We start from the raw sequence: 15,140 nt of genomic DNA, 5'->3' as shown, positions 1-15,140 counted from the left end.
AAGATGAATTTCGCCTCCGATCTAAGCGACTGTCGGGCGAGCGCCACAGGCTCGCGCAGCCTCTTTTCAGAGCATCGATATCTGACCGCGACGCAAAGCTCAACGTCCGCACGATGGAGAAGGATGCAGATGGCTTCTATACCCCCGCTCCTGCAGGTCGGTCACCGTCTTTCTCGGTTGTCCTCTGTGTCTCACCTCTCGCAATCAGCAAAGGAGAAGACCCCAGAACAAAGTGTAGAGGACAAAGAGGCCGGTACGAGCAAACGGTGCCAAATCTCAATCCTCACTCATCTCTGACTGTGTCCATATGTATAGCAACAGACCTCGTTAAGTCAACATTCGAGGTCTCGGTGAGTGTCACAGAGCTTTCAGCGTCCGAGGTTTCTTTCCTGACGGACAAGATTACAGGTCACTCTCGCCGATCAACAAGGAGATCCGAATTCACCTCTACATAGCGTAAAGACTTTCGAGCAGCTGGGACTGTACGCTTCTCCACTGTACCGAGCATACGGAGCTGACCCGCAGTGATAATTCATAGTCATGCCGACTTACTGAAGGGTATTTTTGCTATGGGCTTTTCGAAGCCATCCAAGATTCAAGAACGCGCACTACCGCTGCTATTATCAAATCCGTGCGTGGCACTGTTTTGCTCTTCATCCCGCTAATGCATACTCATTCATGGCGATGGATAGTCCACAAAATATGATTGGTCAGTCGCAATCGGGAACAGGGAAGACGGCCGCCTTCGTGTTGACGATGCTGAGCCGTGTTGATTTCTCAAAGAACAAACCACAGGTAAATTGTCCAAAATATTATTCCTACGAGGTGGTTCTATCGTTGTTGGGTCAATCTTTAGGCGCTATGTCTTGCACCGGCGAGAGAGTTAGCGAGACAAATCATGTCTGTCGTTGTCGCGATGGGCAAGTATACACCAGTTCAGACGGAATATGCGATCAAGGACAACCTGCCGAGAGGCGCTGCTCCAATCACTGCCCATATTGTTGTTGGCACACCTGGGACCATGACAGATCTAATTAGGAGGAAGGTGCTCGACGTCTCGGAAGTGAAAGTATTTGTGTTGGATGAGGCCGATAACATGTTGGATCAGGATGGGCTTGGAGAGCAGACCCTTCGAGTGAAAAAGTATGTCTGACCAATTATCGTTTATTTGTTGCGACCGCGCCGAGCTTACGACACACGTCCGTCCCTTAGCATGTTACCTCGGAACAGTGTTCAAATTATCCTCTTCTCCGCAACTTTCCCCGATCACGTGCGAAATTTCGCGAGCAAATTCGCGCCCAGCGCGAACAAGATCGAGCTTAAGAAAAATGAGCTCTCCGTGGACAACATCCGACAGTTCTACATGGACTGCCGTAATGAGGAACACAAATATGAGGTTCTCGTGTCATTGTACCATCTTCTAACGATCGGGCAAAGTATAATTTTCTGTCAGGTGAGCGAATACTCCTCATTTGCTGCCTTATAAATTTTAGTTTGAGCTCTCGTCCCGCCTTTGTTACGACTCTAGCACCGACATACTGCCGACCGTATCTCACAGCGAATGACCGCCGAGGGACATAAAGTTGCGTCGTTGCACGGCGCCAAAGACGCGGCGGAACGTGACGCTATTATTGACGGCTTCCGGGAGGGTAGGAATAAGGTGCTGATTACCACCAATGTCATTGCGCGTGGCATCGACATCTTGCAAGTCAACATGGTTGTCAACTACGATCTCCCTTTCTTGAATGAGCGAGACAATTCGGCCAACAAAGAGGACGCACGGCCTGACATTGAGACCTATATCCATCGTATTGGTGTGTGGTTTCATCTGTATTCTTGCCCAGCCAATACCTGTGTTTCTGTTTGTGCTCGGCGTTCACCGCAGATACTAATTCAATTTTGAATTTGTAAAGGTCGGACTGGACGATTCGGACGGAAAGGCATATCAGTCAACTTTGTCCACGACAAGGCTACCTGGGCCCAGATGGAACAGATTGAGGCGGCTACTGGTAAGCATATCATCCGAATCGCCACCAATGACCTGGACGAAATGGAAGAGGTGAGTCAGCTCTCGTGGGCTCCGTGGACCTGGAGACTCATCTACGCCCTCCTCCAGCAAATGAAGAAAGCGCTGAAATGATATTTGTAATCCTGGTTCTGGAGGTCCATCATCGTCTCTATCATGTAGCATACCATTCATCTACCAATCTTCACGAGCTCCGACCGATAATGATAATTGATTCCATTGTTGACTTTGCCGAGTAAAGTCATTCCCATGAGCGGAACATGCGGTAGGTATCAATATGCATCTGGCTGGTAATTGTGCTCGAGGCAGGATACTGATAATTACCGCAGTTTTTGACAGGCAGGCATACGACGCCAAGCTGTTCCGATCACGCGTTAGGCGGGTCGGCCCACTACTGATATGATACTGGCGTTCGTTCGCTTGACAAGCTTCAAATCTGTGCGATAGCTAGAGAGCTGATGTCATGTGGACATTCAATGTCTCTCGACACCTTCTGCTCTATGCGCCTGTTGATTCTGCCTCGTGTCGGCGCCGAGCAGTCGTGTCTCGCTGCCTGGCTTAGATACCACGCTACCCTTCTGCTCTACATTGGGCATAGCGTGGTGAGCTAACCTCAGAGATATCAAAGCATGCCTAGATGTACTGCGGTCCGCATCCGTTATTGTACCCTTTGACCTTTGTCTCCCTATTCTGCGCTGGTCACTGGACCCGTCCCGTATTCTGACAGTGATGGTCTGTACAGAACCTCGAGAACAGCCATCGTGCCTTGTGTCTTCTATAAGTGGATGATCCAGTAAGCGAGTTTCGTGGATCCATACGGCGATGCCATGGATCTCGTACTTTTACACGACTTACGGCGTCGACGTCTGAATAAGTCTTAATTTCCCTACAGTGAGGTCAGATTGACATCCAAATGCCCGAGTCCAAATTTGGACGAGTATTCGCTCGCACAGGCTTGTGGCTTTGCATGAAGGCCATATGAGCCGGAATCATTATATCGGAGTCACGTCGGTACAGCCATTCTAAATAACAATTAGAGCTGTACAGGTTATGACGGAGATGAAGCCAACCGTGCTCAATATTTGAGGGCGAACGCAAAGTTGATGGAGGCCAGGAGTCGGGAGCAGCGGTGACGTTCATCCGAGCAAGGGTGACCATGGCAAGCGTATGCCTATTCACGTCCTCGTGGCACTCCAACGATCATCGACAACTTGCTACTTTGACTGATCATGCGCGTTCCTCGCAATCACACTCGCGGGAGAGCTTGCCTAGGGCGAGATCTTACCCAGCTTTCGAACAGTGCGGACGCCAGTCACGTTGAAAGCTGATCAGAAGCATATGTAAGACTCACTAAGTCCGATGTTGAAATACATAAGCACGCAGCCTGGGCATGGACGGCGAAATGTATCCTCTCGAGCTCCTCACGCATGCATCATAAACATCCGGATGGCGGATCTCCAAGAATTGGAATCTCTAGTCTCCGAAGATTTGATGTGGAGAACCGACATGAGATTCGCGAATCTGTCAGGTTCCACGTTCATGCCCACTGGCTGGTCCGTCACGCTTGTATCAATCTCACGGGAAGCAAATATCCTGCTTATTGGCGCACACGCTACACCTGTCCTTTGGTGACCTATTAGAAGAGCGGGGACTACTTAAAAGCAATCTGAGCGAGAGCCTGACACGCACCCGAAGTCTGCATTTACAAAATCCACGCCCTCGCAGCATACTCTGCATTTCCAGCAGCCACTATGCTCTCCACATTCTACACGTGGTCAAGAGAACACATCCAGCGTGTCTTTGAGGCGAAGTCTTCAGAGGACTGCCGACAAGCACTCGACGACACTTTCTCCCAAAGGATAGACCTTACATTAAATGGGACAACGCTGCCGCGGACCCACCTACAAAAAGCGATTATGGCCATGGTGGAAGATTCTGGGTTCCGGCTAGCCGTAGAATGGCACAATGCAGTAGAGGTGCCGCGGGATGACTGCAACCGAGTAAGCGGAACACCTACTGTCAGCGATTAGGGCCCACTTACCCAACGTTCTCACAGGCCGGAATGCTCGGGGGATACTACGTCATCCGAAATATTCGAAAACGCCTGCCTGGTGAATCAACTATACTAGTTGAACGGCACAAATCTGTGAATGTTATGTGAGTGAGGTACTTCTAGCCGTTCTACAGCAAGGCACTTATCACCTACGTTTAGTATCGAGTCAGAATCATCGGATCCCAGTATCGATAGTCGACGAATAGTAAAACTGGCTATTGTAGCCACGGACATGCCAATGACGCCGCCAACCGCACATAGACAACAGCAATAGACATATTCACGCTCTTTATAATTTATCTGTAGTACTATGTAACCTGTTATTTTGTATTTACCACTATCATGTACCGCCATAGATTTCACTTACTCACTGTTCGTATTTAGTCGCCAGCAGAGCAGATCGTGAAGGCCATGCGAAAGCAAACGAGACCGAAAGTTCCGGGAAATTTATGATTCACCACATTGCTTTTGTGACTGCAGCCTAGATGTGCGATTTCTCCTTCAGAGCGTGAATCGCACACGAGAAACCTTCTCACCCATCAGAGCCAACTTCTTCCCAGGTGGTCTCGCTTAAGGCGATCGCGGCAAGGGCTTGAGAAGTTGTCCCGAATATCCAATACGGTCAAGAGTCAGCACACTAGGAAGAAGCATTAGCAACAACATAACAGTCGCGTGTGAAACGACAATGGAAAATAATGCTGCAAATTTAGTATACCCGAAACGAGCACCAAGAGTACTTGTCCGTGTTGCGGCATATGATACAGCCCCCAAGGAAGAATTCGATGGAAACTGTATCGTCAAGTCGCCACAATAGATCCAGGGTGGTTCGGAAACAGCTATACCCCTTGATCCGAGTCCATGCATGACCATGTTGTAAGTGGGCCCAGTTCAAAGAACCTCCTGAAGACGGCGGTTGCAGCCATGTGAAAAATTCAGACACCAAAATTAGGCCGCAAGTTGCCGAGACTTTGCCTTTATGGCCCAGACTGGCCGGCCCCTCCGTCCGCGCAATGCCTATGTTGTCCAATTGCCACCGACTATTGGATTGTCTGGAGCTGCGGAACTAAATTCAAATCACCAGAATACCACTCTAAAGGCGCACTCTGGCCCCAAATGACAGCAATAACGGAAATGTCAAGGAAGTTGGAGAGGGCCCACCAGTAATGGGCATGGATGCCCGCTGACCATGTAAATCTGTAGAAGCTTTTGCGCAAGTACCGCGAGCGGGCCTGGAGTACCACGCTATGTCAATCTAATGACACGTTCGCGGAATTTCTTAATATGAACTCTGTATTTGAATGATAAGAACTCGCATCAGCAGACAGCGCGTGAGTTGGGATGTGATTTATACGGACATTTGTTCTTCTCGTAGAAGAGCTTATCGCACTGTTCACGTCACGCCTCTTTGCGGGGATTCATGTTGACGTTGGCCCTATGTACATGACTGGTGATCCTCAAGGATGTTACTACACAACCCATGCGCAAAGAAAACGTCGCTGCTTACCGTGACCTTGGTCCCCAGAGGATTGATCCCGCTTGGGTTAAGATGATGCGCGGGATCATGACAATATTCTGACACACGACCGCATCATCATGCCACATAGGTATAATCAAGAGTCTTGCAGGCTTCAAAATTCTAGGTTCACTGCCGCTTCACACAACTAGCCTGAAGCTCTGAGATTTAGATGAGGGGTGGAAGAACTTACTTATATAGAGACGATAAAGAAGACGGATGCATGACCGCAACAAGCGGATTTGCAGAAGAGCGATATTCCAAATAATTCCAAATAAGTGAAAGAGCACGATGTGGAAGTACATCAGAGTCCAACGTGGCTCGACCTGAACTTCAGACGTAAGTACATGGTTGACGAGGCTTACACGCGTCTAACGGCTAGGCAAAACGCCCTAAATATAGTCTCCACAGGCTATACATCTACTAGGCTCGCCGGCTCAAGAACATTGTGCTTATAGCAAATCTGCACCAGGCGACAAACTTATTTGAGGGTATTCGACCTTTGAGCTGAAAGTAAACCGGGAAGAGTCCCCGAGAGCGAAACGTTCGCCGTACTAGTTAAGTTTCTCGAACCAGTCAGCAAGTCAATCTCATACTCGAGCTCGTTAGCGTGTCTGCTGCGGCACAAATGCTCCCCGCTGTGATCAAGTTGCATCGAGGACTTGGAACGATATAAGAATGTAACTCAGTAAAACTAAAATGTACATGTCATTTGTGAACACTAAATGCCAGTGAAATACTGTTGGCAGGTCGGATCATGTTAGGTTAACTTCCGGCCACGCCTAAAAGTCTTCTACATTCGAAATAGTTTTTAAGCAGTCACGCTGACGAATGATAACGTGAGGTTGGCACGCTGTATGCATTTTGCGATCAGCGAGTGCTGCCTTCACAGTCACACAACCAGCAACGGAATCGACATCACGCCAGCCAGCCTGAGAGGTGAGCAGTATTCATAATGCCCTGGTCCTGTTTTGTCTGTGCATATTCCGCCTAGAATCTGATACACGACCATTAGTATTGAGCACGAGATGACAAACTTGACAGTACTTGACACGGCTAGTTTACTAAAGCGTCCATACACATCACACCTTACCACAGATCGGATGGAGAGCTAGAAGCTGGGGGACCCGATACTGTGCTTGACATATCATTGATCTAAGGTCAATGACAGAGTTTGAAAATTACCACTGAAAACATAAACTATCGTAAGCGTCCCATGACATACCAATATGATCGCACCGACCCCAGACCGCTTTGCTTCGAATGGGGGCCGTCCAGCATCAGAATGTATCTCACTTTCTTAGAGCGCTCAGATAATGGCGGCGAACTCGCGGCCGTCGACCTCGAATCCCAACTAGAACTTTATCAGGAGAACCCTTCCTTTGGTACCAACATCAGGGCCTTCAGAAGTTGCGGTAGCAATTCTCCGAGATAGAGGGACCATAATCATTTCCCGAAAGCGGAATAGGATCATAGTGCTGCATGAGGTATGGACATCACGTTGTATTCATAACAAATAACAAGCTCCGAGATTCAGGGATACCTGAGTATCGTAAACGCATATTATCAACTTAGCATGATTCAGAGGCAACAAATCTGATACCCACCTGTGATACAATTGCGCGAGGTTCGAAGACTGAATAGGCATCACATTATTCTTGACAGCGCTTTCTCGATCTCCATTATGATCAAGATGCTTATCCATCGAACACACATTCGCTACCTCCACATTTAAATCCTGTTATTACAATGCCATAAGCTGCAGCCGCACGGCCATGACCCAAGACGTACATGGCGCATTAACGGCCTATCGCAACAACCTCGGTAGTCAATGGCCTTGAGGCAGGGGATGGAGAAGGGTCTCTACATTTAGGACGACCACAGCGTGGCGGAACCATCGTACGGCTCCTGCATGGGCGCAGATTGCCGTACGCAATAAAGGTGCGGGATCTAGCACGGAAGATGCATGGTGACGCGCGTTGAGTGATTATTTTCTAATATTACCGACGGAAACTCACCAACATCGTAATGATCATCTTGCCCACAAATGAGAGGACCTGTTACGGACAACAGCCCACACTATCCCATAGGAATATCTGCCGATGGAGATGCGTCGAAGGTAATCTAGAATGCATGGCGAATGCTTCCTTGAGGAAGTTTGAACTTTACGCGACCTCCGATCATTGCACTTCGCACTTCAATAGACCTTCGGCTTTGACGAACGTGAGATTGCAATTGACGACAAGACGAGTTCGTAAGAACCAATCATGCTGACGCTGAGACAAGTGAGAGCAACTGCAGCCCTCCGCGGGAGGATGTCTTCACAGCGACTGAAGACAGCCCAACCGTAGCCGAAGACAACAATTCAGGACGGGATACGGAGGTGGCTCAAAGTAGTCAAAGCACCCGAGGCTAGGTCTTTCAGGCACAGTAATTTCGAGATGTACATCCGTTCTCTGTACAGTGAGAGGCTCGCACGGACTTCATAAATGGAACTATCTGTACCACTTCGCAGGTTACATGGGATGAAGATTTCGGGAGAAATCACGGAGTTATGGTCAGAATCTCAGGTGCTGTGAAAAGTCAGTAGGTTACACGGAGCCATTCTTAGTATAACAATGAACCGACACGGGCACGCACCCTGACTAATAAACGAGATATAGTCATGAATGATCACAGGCGAAGACCGGAAGTAAGACGGACATTAGGGCAGCAGATGAGAGAAAATATTCTGGGGATTCACATCTTCGAAATGGTGAATCCGCATTCTTTGCAATGCATGTTATCGAATATCGGAGAGGCACAAGAAGTATGAGAAGGTGATGAGAACAGATCAAATCAATACACCGAAGGACGACGTAGCACATGTGTCGATTACTCGAGACCCCGATGGGCGAATAACGCTAGTCCAGGGATAGGTATGTTTTGTCTTTGCCTGCAAAACACGATCAATAACCTGAGCAGAAATTCTGAGAATATAATACAAACAGTTCTTGGACTAATAAATCAAAGACTGGCATTAGCATTTGGGATCATAAACTCTCCTTTGAACTTACCCCGAATTACGAAATTGGCGAGAACGGCGAAGAATAGGAAGGCACTGATGACGACAGGTCCTACTATCTGGTCTGCTCAAAGTTCGAGGATACACTTGTGAGAATAAAAACTCGAAGAATAGGTCTACTAACCAAACGAGCCGGGGTCACGCTTTCGTATCATCGTGATTCTCTGCTGGTAAATGACATATCCGTACACCTAGGTCGGATAGTATACGAGCTTTTGAGAATCTTATGTTGAACAAGTTTATAGCGCATACCACGACACCGACGCTTATGAGAGCGTAGATATATGCAAAATTTCTGGCAACATGATCCTTGGATGCATTGAAGAGGGCTAGAGCCAATGTCCCAACAAGGACTGACGTATTCAGGTAGGAGATCCATGCTGCGACGCCACCCTCTGGGTAAATATATGGAGGAATGCAAGCAAGTTTACTGACTTCTCTCATTCGCGAACCAGACCTTTCCTTCCACTCTGATGGGCGTTGCTATTTTCTTGGGCACTCGTACTTGAGGTGGGAAGTTGTTGATGGCGTGGTAGTCACGAACAGTAGGCATTTGTCCGTCATCATCACGGTTGGCCTCAGGAACATTGTCGTTGCGAGTATACCGAGGCCGTCTGCGAAAAGTGGCCTTTGGAAGAGAGGCTAGTGCAGAGGGTGAGAAAGGAAATAGCAAGTCTGACATCGCATGCCATGATCGCCGAATAAGAGAGTTGGTCTGTTCGTCGTTATGAGCACTGTCGCTGCTAATGAGCGGGGTCGTCTCCGAGGTTGAAGCCATGAGCGAAAACTGAGTGGCGAGCGCACACTCAGGCTAGTGGCTGAGACTACAGGCGCAGGGGACCCGGGTGGCGCTGCAAGCCGACTCCCTGGGGGGCTGGGTGGAGGCCTGGGGGACCGACGCCGACGTCACGGTGGCTGCAATGTGATCCGTAGAGCGTTCTAGTATATTCTGGTAACCTCGATATGACTGGTGAGTCCTCTAGTCACTACTTCTTGTCAACTCTAATACATAACACCATCGCTGCCTACTTTTACGAAAGTTCCCATCACGCACGACGCCCCTTCAGTCCGACCGACTTTACACCATGGGCACCGACTATTACAAGTTACTTGGCATAGACAAGAATGCCAGCGAGGATGAAATCAAAAAGGCATACAAGAAGATGGTGCGTGCTGTTCGGAATGTGTGCTGTATCCCTAGAACCTCATCCATTTCAACCAGGCCTTGAAATGGCATCCTGATCGCAACGCAGGATCAGAGGAAGCCTCAAAGAAGTTTAAAGAGGTAGACTAATCCCTATTTGCATGCTGAACATAGTTCTCATCGTTGCTCTTTGGAGTGAAGATCTCAGAAGCTTTCGAGGTTCTTAGCGACAAACAGAAGAGGACGATCTATGACCAGTTCGGGGAAGAAGGTCTGAAGGGCGGGGGAGTACCACCGCCAGGCGCAGGGGGTTCAGGAGGCTTCTCAGGCTTCAGTAGTTTCCCTGGAGGCGGCGGTGCGAGATTCAACACCTTCACTTCTAGTCCAGGTGGTGCAGGTTTTGGTTCTGGGGGTTTCTCGCCAACGGATCCACAAACGATCTTCGAGTAAGTGTTAACGTATAACCCTTTTGCCTTCCGTTGCTGACATTGCTCTAGACAATTTTTCGGAATGAGTGGTCTTGGCGGAATGGGAGGCTTTGGTGGTTCCCGGAACCGGATGGGCACCATGTTTGGAGACGACGACGATGGGACGGGCAGTTTCTCATTTGGAGGAATGCCAGGAGGAATGCCGAATGGTCGACCATCGCCGAGAGGAGCAGGGAGGCCATCATCACCAGCCCAGTCGGAAATTACCCGACCACTCAAGGTTTCGCTGGAAGATCTCTACTCCGGCACTACAAAGCATCTCAAAGTCGGACGAAAGCTACTCACAGGCGGAACCGAAGACAAGGTACTTGATATTCACGTTCAGCCTGGTTGGAAGAGTGGGACGAAAGTCCGCTTCTCCCGTGCAGGAAACGAGTTGCCAACAGGGGAGGCACAAGACCTTGTATTCGTTGTCGAGGAGAAGCCACATGACAGGTTCGTGCGCGATGGTAACGACCTTGTCAGCCATCTATCAATATCGCTCGTCGATGCACTTGCAGGCGATGGGGGAAAGCGCACAGTGGAGGCTCTGGATGGGCGGAAGTTGCAGGTTACGATTCCCAGTGGCATTGTGAAGCCAGGTTCACAAACAGTTGTGCCAGGCGAAGGTATGCCGATCAGAAAAGAGGGTAGCACACGAAGGAAAGGCGACTTAATCATCAAGTGGGAAGTTACGTTCCCCGATAGATTGACCCTCGCGCAGAAAGAGAGTATTCGGAAAGTTCTAAGCTGAGGAGTAATGTATTACAAAGACGACGCCATCATGTAACATCAGTGCAGATACAGTATATTACCATTCCTTTGACTGGACTCAAGCCCTATGGGTATGTCTTGGATCGCCGATGGACAGCCGTACGAGATGCGAAGCAATCATGGGTACTAGGAAATTCCACTCGAGCGTAACGCTGTCGCACAAGGTGTGATTTTCTGCAGTCAGAGAGCGATTACATTACCACTCGAAGGCTAGACAGATGAAGTAAACTGGTAAGTGCGAAATTCGGGATCGCGCACGATGATTTACCAGTTGTTAACGCGTTAACGAGTCGGGTCGGTATGCATTTGGATCTTTAGACCGTCACGCACCACTGTAATGCTTATATGGTTAATACTACCTAGACACTTTTGTAGCGATATCTGAGTCGTGGATATAAAATAAGTCGCCCCCACCTGGTACGAGACTATAATATAAGTACCCCTTTCAATTGCTGAACTCAGGCTGGGTTGGGGAGAATAAGCTCGCCGCCCTGGGCTGAGGCTGGATCGTGCGCTGTGAATTTTTTGAAAAGTTTACTCGCCTTCTCTAATCTTGTGAGCCAGATTATCGTCTACCGCAACTCAGACTGTCAAGCGCCACCTTCCGGAGGTGTGTGATGGAGATCTCTTCGAGCTTGAAGCTTTGAAATTTAAAGTCCAACCGTTTCAACTCCGAGTCAAATCCAATCAAGAACTGATTGAGAATAATATCTCTCGTCAGTATGGTATTGTAACATAATGTGTCACATTGTCACAATCAGTGACGACCTCGACGTTCATTCCCGTCCAATTCCCGCACATTCCTCTTATCTCAGTGCCACCAACATTTTCTGCTGTTTGAACCTTGGAATCCATATATCCTTATAGCCATAGTGCATATTGCACTATTAAAACCAATCTCCGCACTTATATGGCACTTAATCCATACGGAGACACGTCGAGAGCTGCAGCAGGACCATCTACGAGCGAATTTGACATCCTGAAGGCATCACATAAGTATGTTTGTATGATTTAGTTGCGAGCTATAGTTATGAACTCTCAAAGGTTCTTACGTGAAGATGACGAGCAGGAGTCACTTACTTGGAATGAACAACTGGCGAAGAAATATTATCACAATCTATACCGCGAGTTCGCCGTATGTGATTTGAAGCATTACAAGTCGGGAAACGTGAGTGCCCCGCTTTCGTATTGAATGATCATTTCACTCAATATCTGCCCCAATAGTTTGCATTACGATGGCGCACCGAGTCCGAGGTCATCTCCGGAGCAGGTGAAACCACTTGCGGCAACACGCGCTGCACTCTTCATACAAAACAAGAGGGAGAAATGTTGTTAGTGAAGACCATAGAACTTCCATTCTCATACATAGAAGACGGGGAAACTAAGTTCGCTTTGGTGAAGGTAGTGCTATGTGATAAATGCTTGAAGAAACTTATGTGGAGGCGGAATAAGGAGAAGGAGAGGGTTCAGGAAGAGACAAAGGCGCAACAAGCTGCTGGCAAAGGCAGAGCAGAGGACACAATCATGGGAGCTTTTTCGCGCGGGGAACCAAAGGAGCATTTCACACGGAAACGGAATGTGGATGAAGAACCTGCTCGTAACTCTTCGAGGACAGAGCCAGCTGGCTTCACACGCGATGCAAGTCATAAACGGCGCAGAAAGCACTCGCAATCCCACCCCCCCCCACATGCAAGCAGCCATTCTCTTCTGGCAGATCGACTTGACAATAGATGATAAATTTATATCTGGACGTAATTATTGGCTGCAAGTCGGAGCGACCCTTGAGCCCGGTATGGTGCCTGCCGGTGGCACAATTACACATTCCTTTCCGTCTGGGATCCCCCGAGCACACCCCTGCACGTCGCCTTGAGTACAATGTAAGCATCATCCAACGTTGCAACTCGGTTCCGCACTCTCTACATGTGAAGGCGAACAGTACCCGCTGTATGCTCTTCTATTGAAGCTAATGTATTGGAAATATAACATGATCGCTATATTGCACGCTCGGCCAGCTGTCCGCCATAACCACATTGAGGCTAGGCAGTCGATCACAAGCAGCGTCGAATCAAAGCTGGTGGGCGTATCAGAGCCCGTCCACGAATGGCCACCTCTCCTGTATGTTGGGCTCAATATCTCGTCGCCCAGTCATGGCCATAATTTTGTATTCAGCGCCCATTCTAGTTGGGTCAACAAGGCGCTGTGCGGCTTTTTCAATTGCATCACCCCTTTCTTGGCTGGACGCAGACTTCTTCAATGCTTCGACACGTGATGGGAGACCCATACGAGTCAGGAAGGCAGCTTGAGAGAGAGGGCCGAGCGACAATGCTTCACATGAGTATGGCACAAGCAACTTCGTTTGTCAATGATGGCGAAGCTATTGAGATTCGACGCACCCAAGTCAGCAGTGGCTTCTTTGAGGTACGCGAAGTCCACGTTTGTGGTCAAATCGCATTCGCCGGGGCGATGAAATACGTCTACAATTTTGTGCTCCTTAAATGCCTGCGCATTTGTTCATCGCATGTACTCAGCCAGTGGTTATCAACCCCAGCACCATAGAAGGAGCACATACCCGGAATGAGTTCCCGTACGCCCTGTCGCCTCCGTAGTCAACAATCAGCGCACTACCTGCTACTCCCGAACCTCCAGCCTCACACACGAGCTCACCGACTCGTCTTGCAATTTTGAACGCCGCTGGTGAGACCTCGATCTGGCTACCAACCGGGAGCTGTTTGAATCTGTTCGAGGATAGCCCTAGAAGGGTTGACGACGGTGTTGGAGTTGGTGAGAGGATACGGCGAAAACGAGTCGTTGATGGGGAACTTAAGGTAGGTGTTGGATCGGTCGTCGTGAAGTCGAGATTGGTTGCCCGAGACGGTTGAAGAACTGTGCATGCCGCTGGGTCCGGTGTAGAGGTTATCAGAATTTCTTGCCATCCTTGTTGAGTTTTCTACGGCGGTGCATATGAAACAAGCGCATGGCTAATTGGAGTCATATTTACCTGGATGAGATGGAATGGTAGCGCATCGAAAAATTCGTGTGCAACAATCATCGTGTATTTGCTTGCGTCCGGTGAAACGTCATCAATCGATCCATGCCAGTTCAATGCCCAACCGTATTCTTGTGAATAAGTCACCAGCTTTCCCTCCTGTCTGGAGCGCATAGACAGACTTGTTTCGACTAGGTGAACCTCCTCAACTGCCTCTCGTGCCGATGGGAATTGCGACAACACCTACTCGGATGTCGGAAATACATTCGCTCGAGATAGGTGACGGCACTGACCCGTAGAATGTCATGCGTCAATGTTCCACGCCCGGGACCAAGCTCAACGAGGCGAATCTTCCGCACTTTGCCTACATGAAGCCACTGCGAGAGAAGCCAAACAGCAAGAAGCTGCTCTCACCACTGATAGTTCGTTACCTCCAAAGCCACTCAGTGTGACTTGTTTACACGCACCTCGCCAAAAACTTGACTTATCTCCGGACTGGTAGTAAAATCTCCCTCGGTGCCGAGAACAGGATTCAAAGGGTTCATGTAGTACCCTTCAGTAGGATGTGAAAGACACATTTGCATGTAAGTTGCGAGCGAGATAGGTCCGGAAGCCTAGTAGTATTCAGTGAGACGATTGAGATACATCGAATGTGACCCTACTTTGATAGTGTCTAGTAGGATTTTCTCCACTTTGGTGGTAGGCAAATGTGGTTTTGTGACGTATGCCCTACATGCTGGCAAAGATTCCGGTACCCTTTTACACCGCTGCCGAGGAGCGAGAAGGCAACGCCTCCAGCCTAGAGCACTCAGCATTTTGACTCCTGTAGGCCGTAAAGTCCGCTTTGGTACCGTCCAGATGGCAAGACACGCTACTGATATAGAGTCACTGTGAGTCAAACTTCATCGGAGGCGGCGGAACTGTTACTATACGAACTCGAGCGTCAATGCGGAGGTCGCAATCTCGGTACCGTGACCGTATCGTTGTGACTTGATCGACAATTCTTTTTCGCATTTATACGCTGAAACTTTCGATCTTGCCTCACACGCTCTCAGTTGCTTGCTCTGTGCACAACAGGTGCACAAATCGTCTTCTTTAACCAAAGCTCCTTTA

The 15,140-nt window shown here is 48.9% G+C and overlaps 6 protein-coding genes across 6 annotated transcripts; 4 read left to right on the top strand and 2 right to left on the bottom strand.

Moving 5' to 3' along the window:
• Window positions 1–113: 113 nt before the first annotated feature.
• On the top strand, window positions 114–2,140 carry FIBRA_01330 (uncharacterized protein; the record flags this gene model as incomplete). Its single annotated transcript, XM_012323207.1, has 11 exons — window positions 114–156; window positions 209–253; window positions 316–350; window positions 409–482; window positions 539–631; window positions 693–795; window positions 857–1,143; window positions 1,213–1,453; window positions 1,529–1,814; window positions 1,914–2,059; window positions 2,117–2,140. The coding sequence occupies 11 exons, from the start codon at window positions 114–116 to the stop codon at window positions 2,138–2,140; spliced, it is 1,377 nt and encodes a 458-aa protein (XP_012178597.1).
• A 1,637-nt stretch (window positions 2,141–3,777) lies between these two features.
• FIBRA_01329 (uncharacterized protein) lies at window positions 3,778–4,353 on the top strand (the record flags this gene model as incomplete). Its single annotated transcript, XM_012323206.1, has 3 exons — window positions 3,778–4,026; window positions 4,083–4,183; window positions 4,239–4,353. 3 exons carry the CDS (start codon window positions 3,778–3,780, stop codon window positions 4,351–4,353), a joined length of 465 nt encoding a protein of 154 aa, XP_012178596.1.
• Window positions 4,354–8,466: 4,113 nt separating this feature from the next.
• Window positions 8,467–9,434, bottom strand: FIBRA_01328 (uncharacterized protein; the record flags this gene model as incomplete). The annotated part of the gene is made up of 6 exons (XM_012323205.1): window positions 8,467–8,527; window positions 8,581–8,590; window positions 8,649–8,720; window positions 8,781–8,847; window positions 8,909–9,051; window positions 9,092–9,434. 6 exons carry the CDS (start codon window positions 9,432–9,434, stop codon window positions 8,467–8,469), a joined length of 696 nt encoding a protein of 231 aa, XP_012178595.1.
• Window positions 9,435–9,741: 307 nt separating this feature from the next.
• FIBRA_01327 (uncharacterized protein) lies at window positions 9,742–11,021 on the top strand (the record flags this gene model as incomplete). The annotated part of the gene is made up of 4 exons (XM_012323204.1): window positions 9,742–9,822; window positions 9,879–9,941; window positions 10,002–10,246; window positions 10,298–11,021. The coding sequence occupies 4 exons, from the start codon at window positions 9,742–9,744 to the stop codon at window positions 11,019–11,021; spliced, it is 1,113 nt and encodes a 370-aa protein (XP_012178594.1).
• Window positions 11,022–11,951: 930 nt separating this feature from the next.
• FIBRA_01326 (uncharacterized protein) lies at window positions 11,952–12,775 on the top strand (the record flags this gene model as incomplete). Its single annotated transcript, XM_012323203.1, has 3 exons — window positions 11,952–12,037; window positions 12,086–12,209; window positions 12,266–12,775. The coding sequence occupies 3 exons, from the start codon at window positions 11,952–11,954 to the stop codon at window positions 12,773–12,775; spliced, it is 720 nt and encodes a 239-aa protein (XP_012178593.1).
• Window positions 12,776–13,124: 349 nt separating this feature from the next.
• Window positions 13,125–14,572, bottom strand: FIBRA_01325 (uncharacterized protein; the record flags this gene model as incomplete). Its single annotated transcript, XM_012323202.1, has 6 exons — window positions 13,125–13,366; window positions 13,435–13,540; window positions 13,611–13,988; window positions 14,040–14,270; window positions 14,321–14,431; window positions 14,495–14,572. 6 exons carry the CDS (start codon window positions 14,570–14,572, stop codon window positions 13,125–13,127), a joined length of 1,146 nt encoding a protein of 381 aa, XP_012178592.1.
• Between the last annotated feature and the right edge of the window lie 568 nt (window positions 14,573–15,140).

The sequence above is a fragment of the Fibroporia radiculosa genome, assembly GCF_000313525.1.
Source record: "Fibroporia radiculosa TFFH 294 genomic supercontigs, scaffold591, whole genome shotgun sequence".
In the NCBI taxonomy this organism is placed as follows: domain Eukaryota; kingdom Fungi; phylum Basidiomycota; class Agaricomycetes; order Polyporales; family Fibroporiaceae; genus Fibroporia; species Fibroporia radiculosa.
Note: the sequence above shows the minus strand (reverse complement) of the source record. Positions and strands in the feature narration are given on the sequence as shown.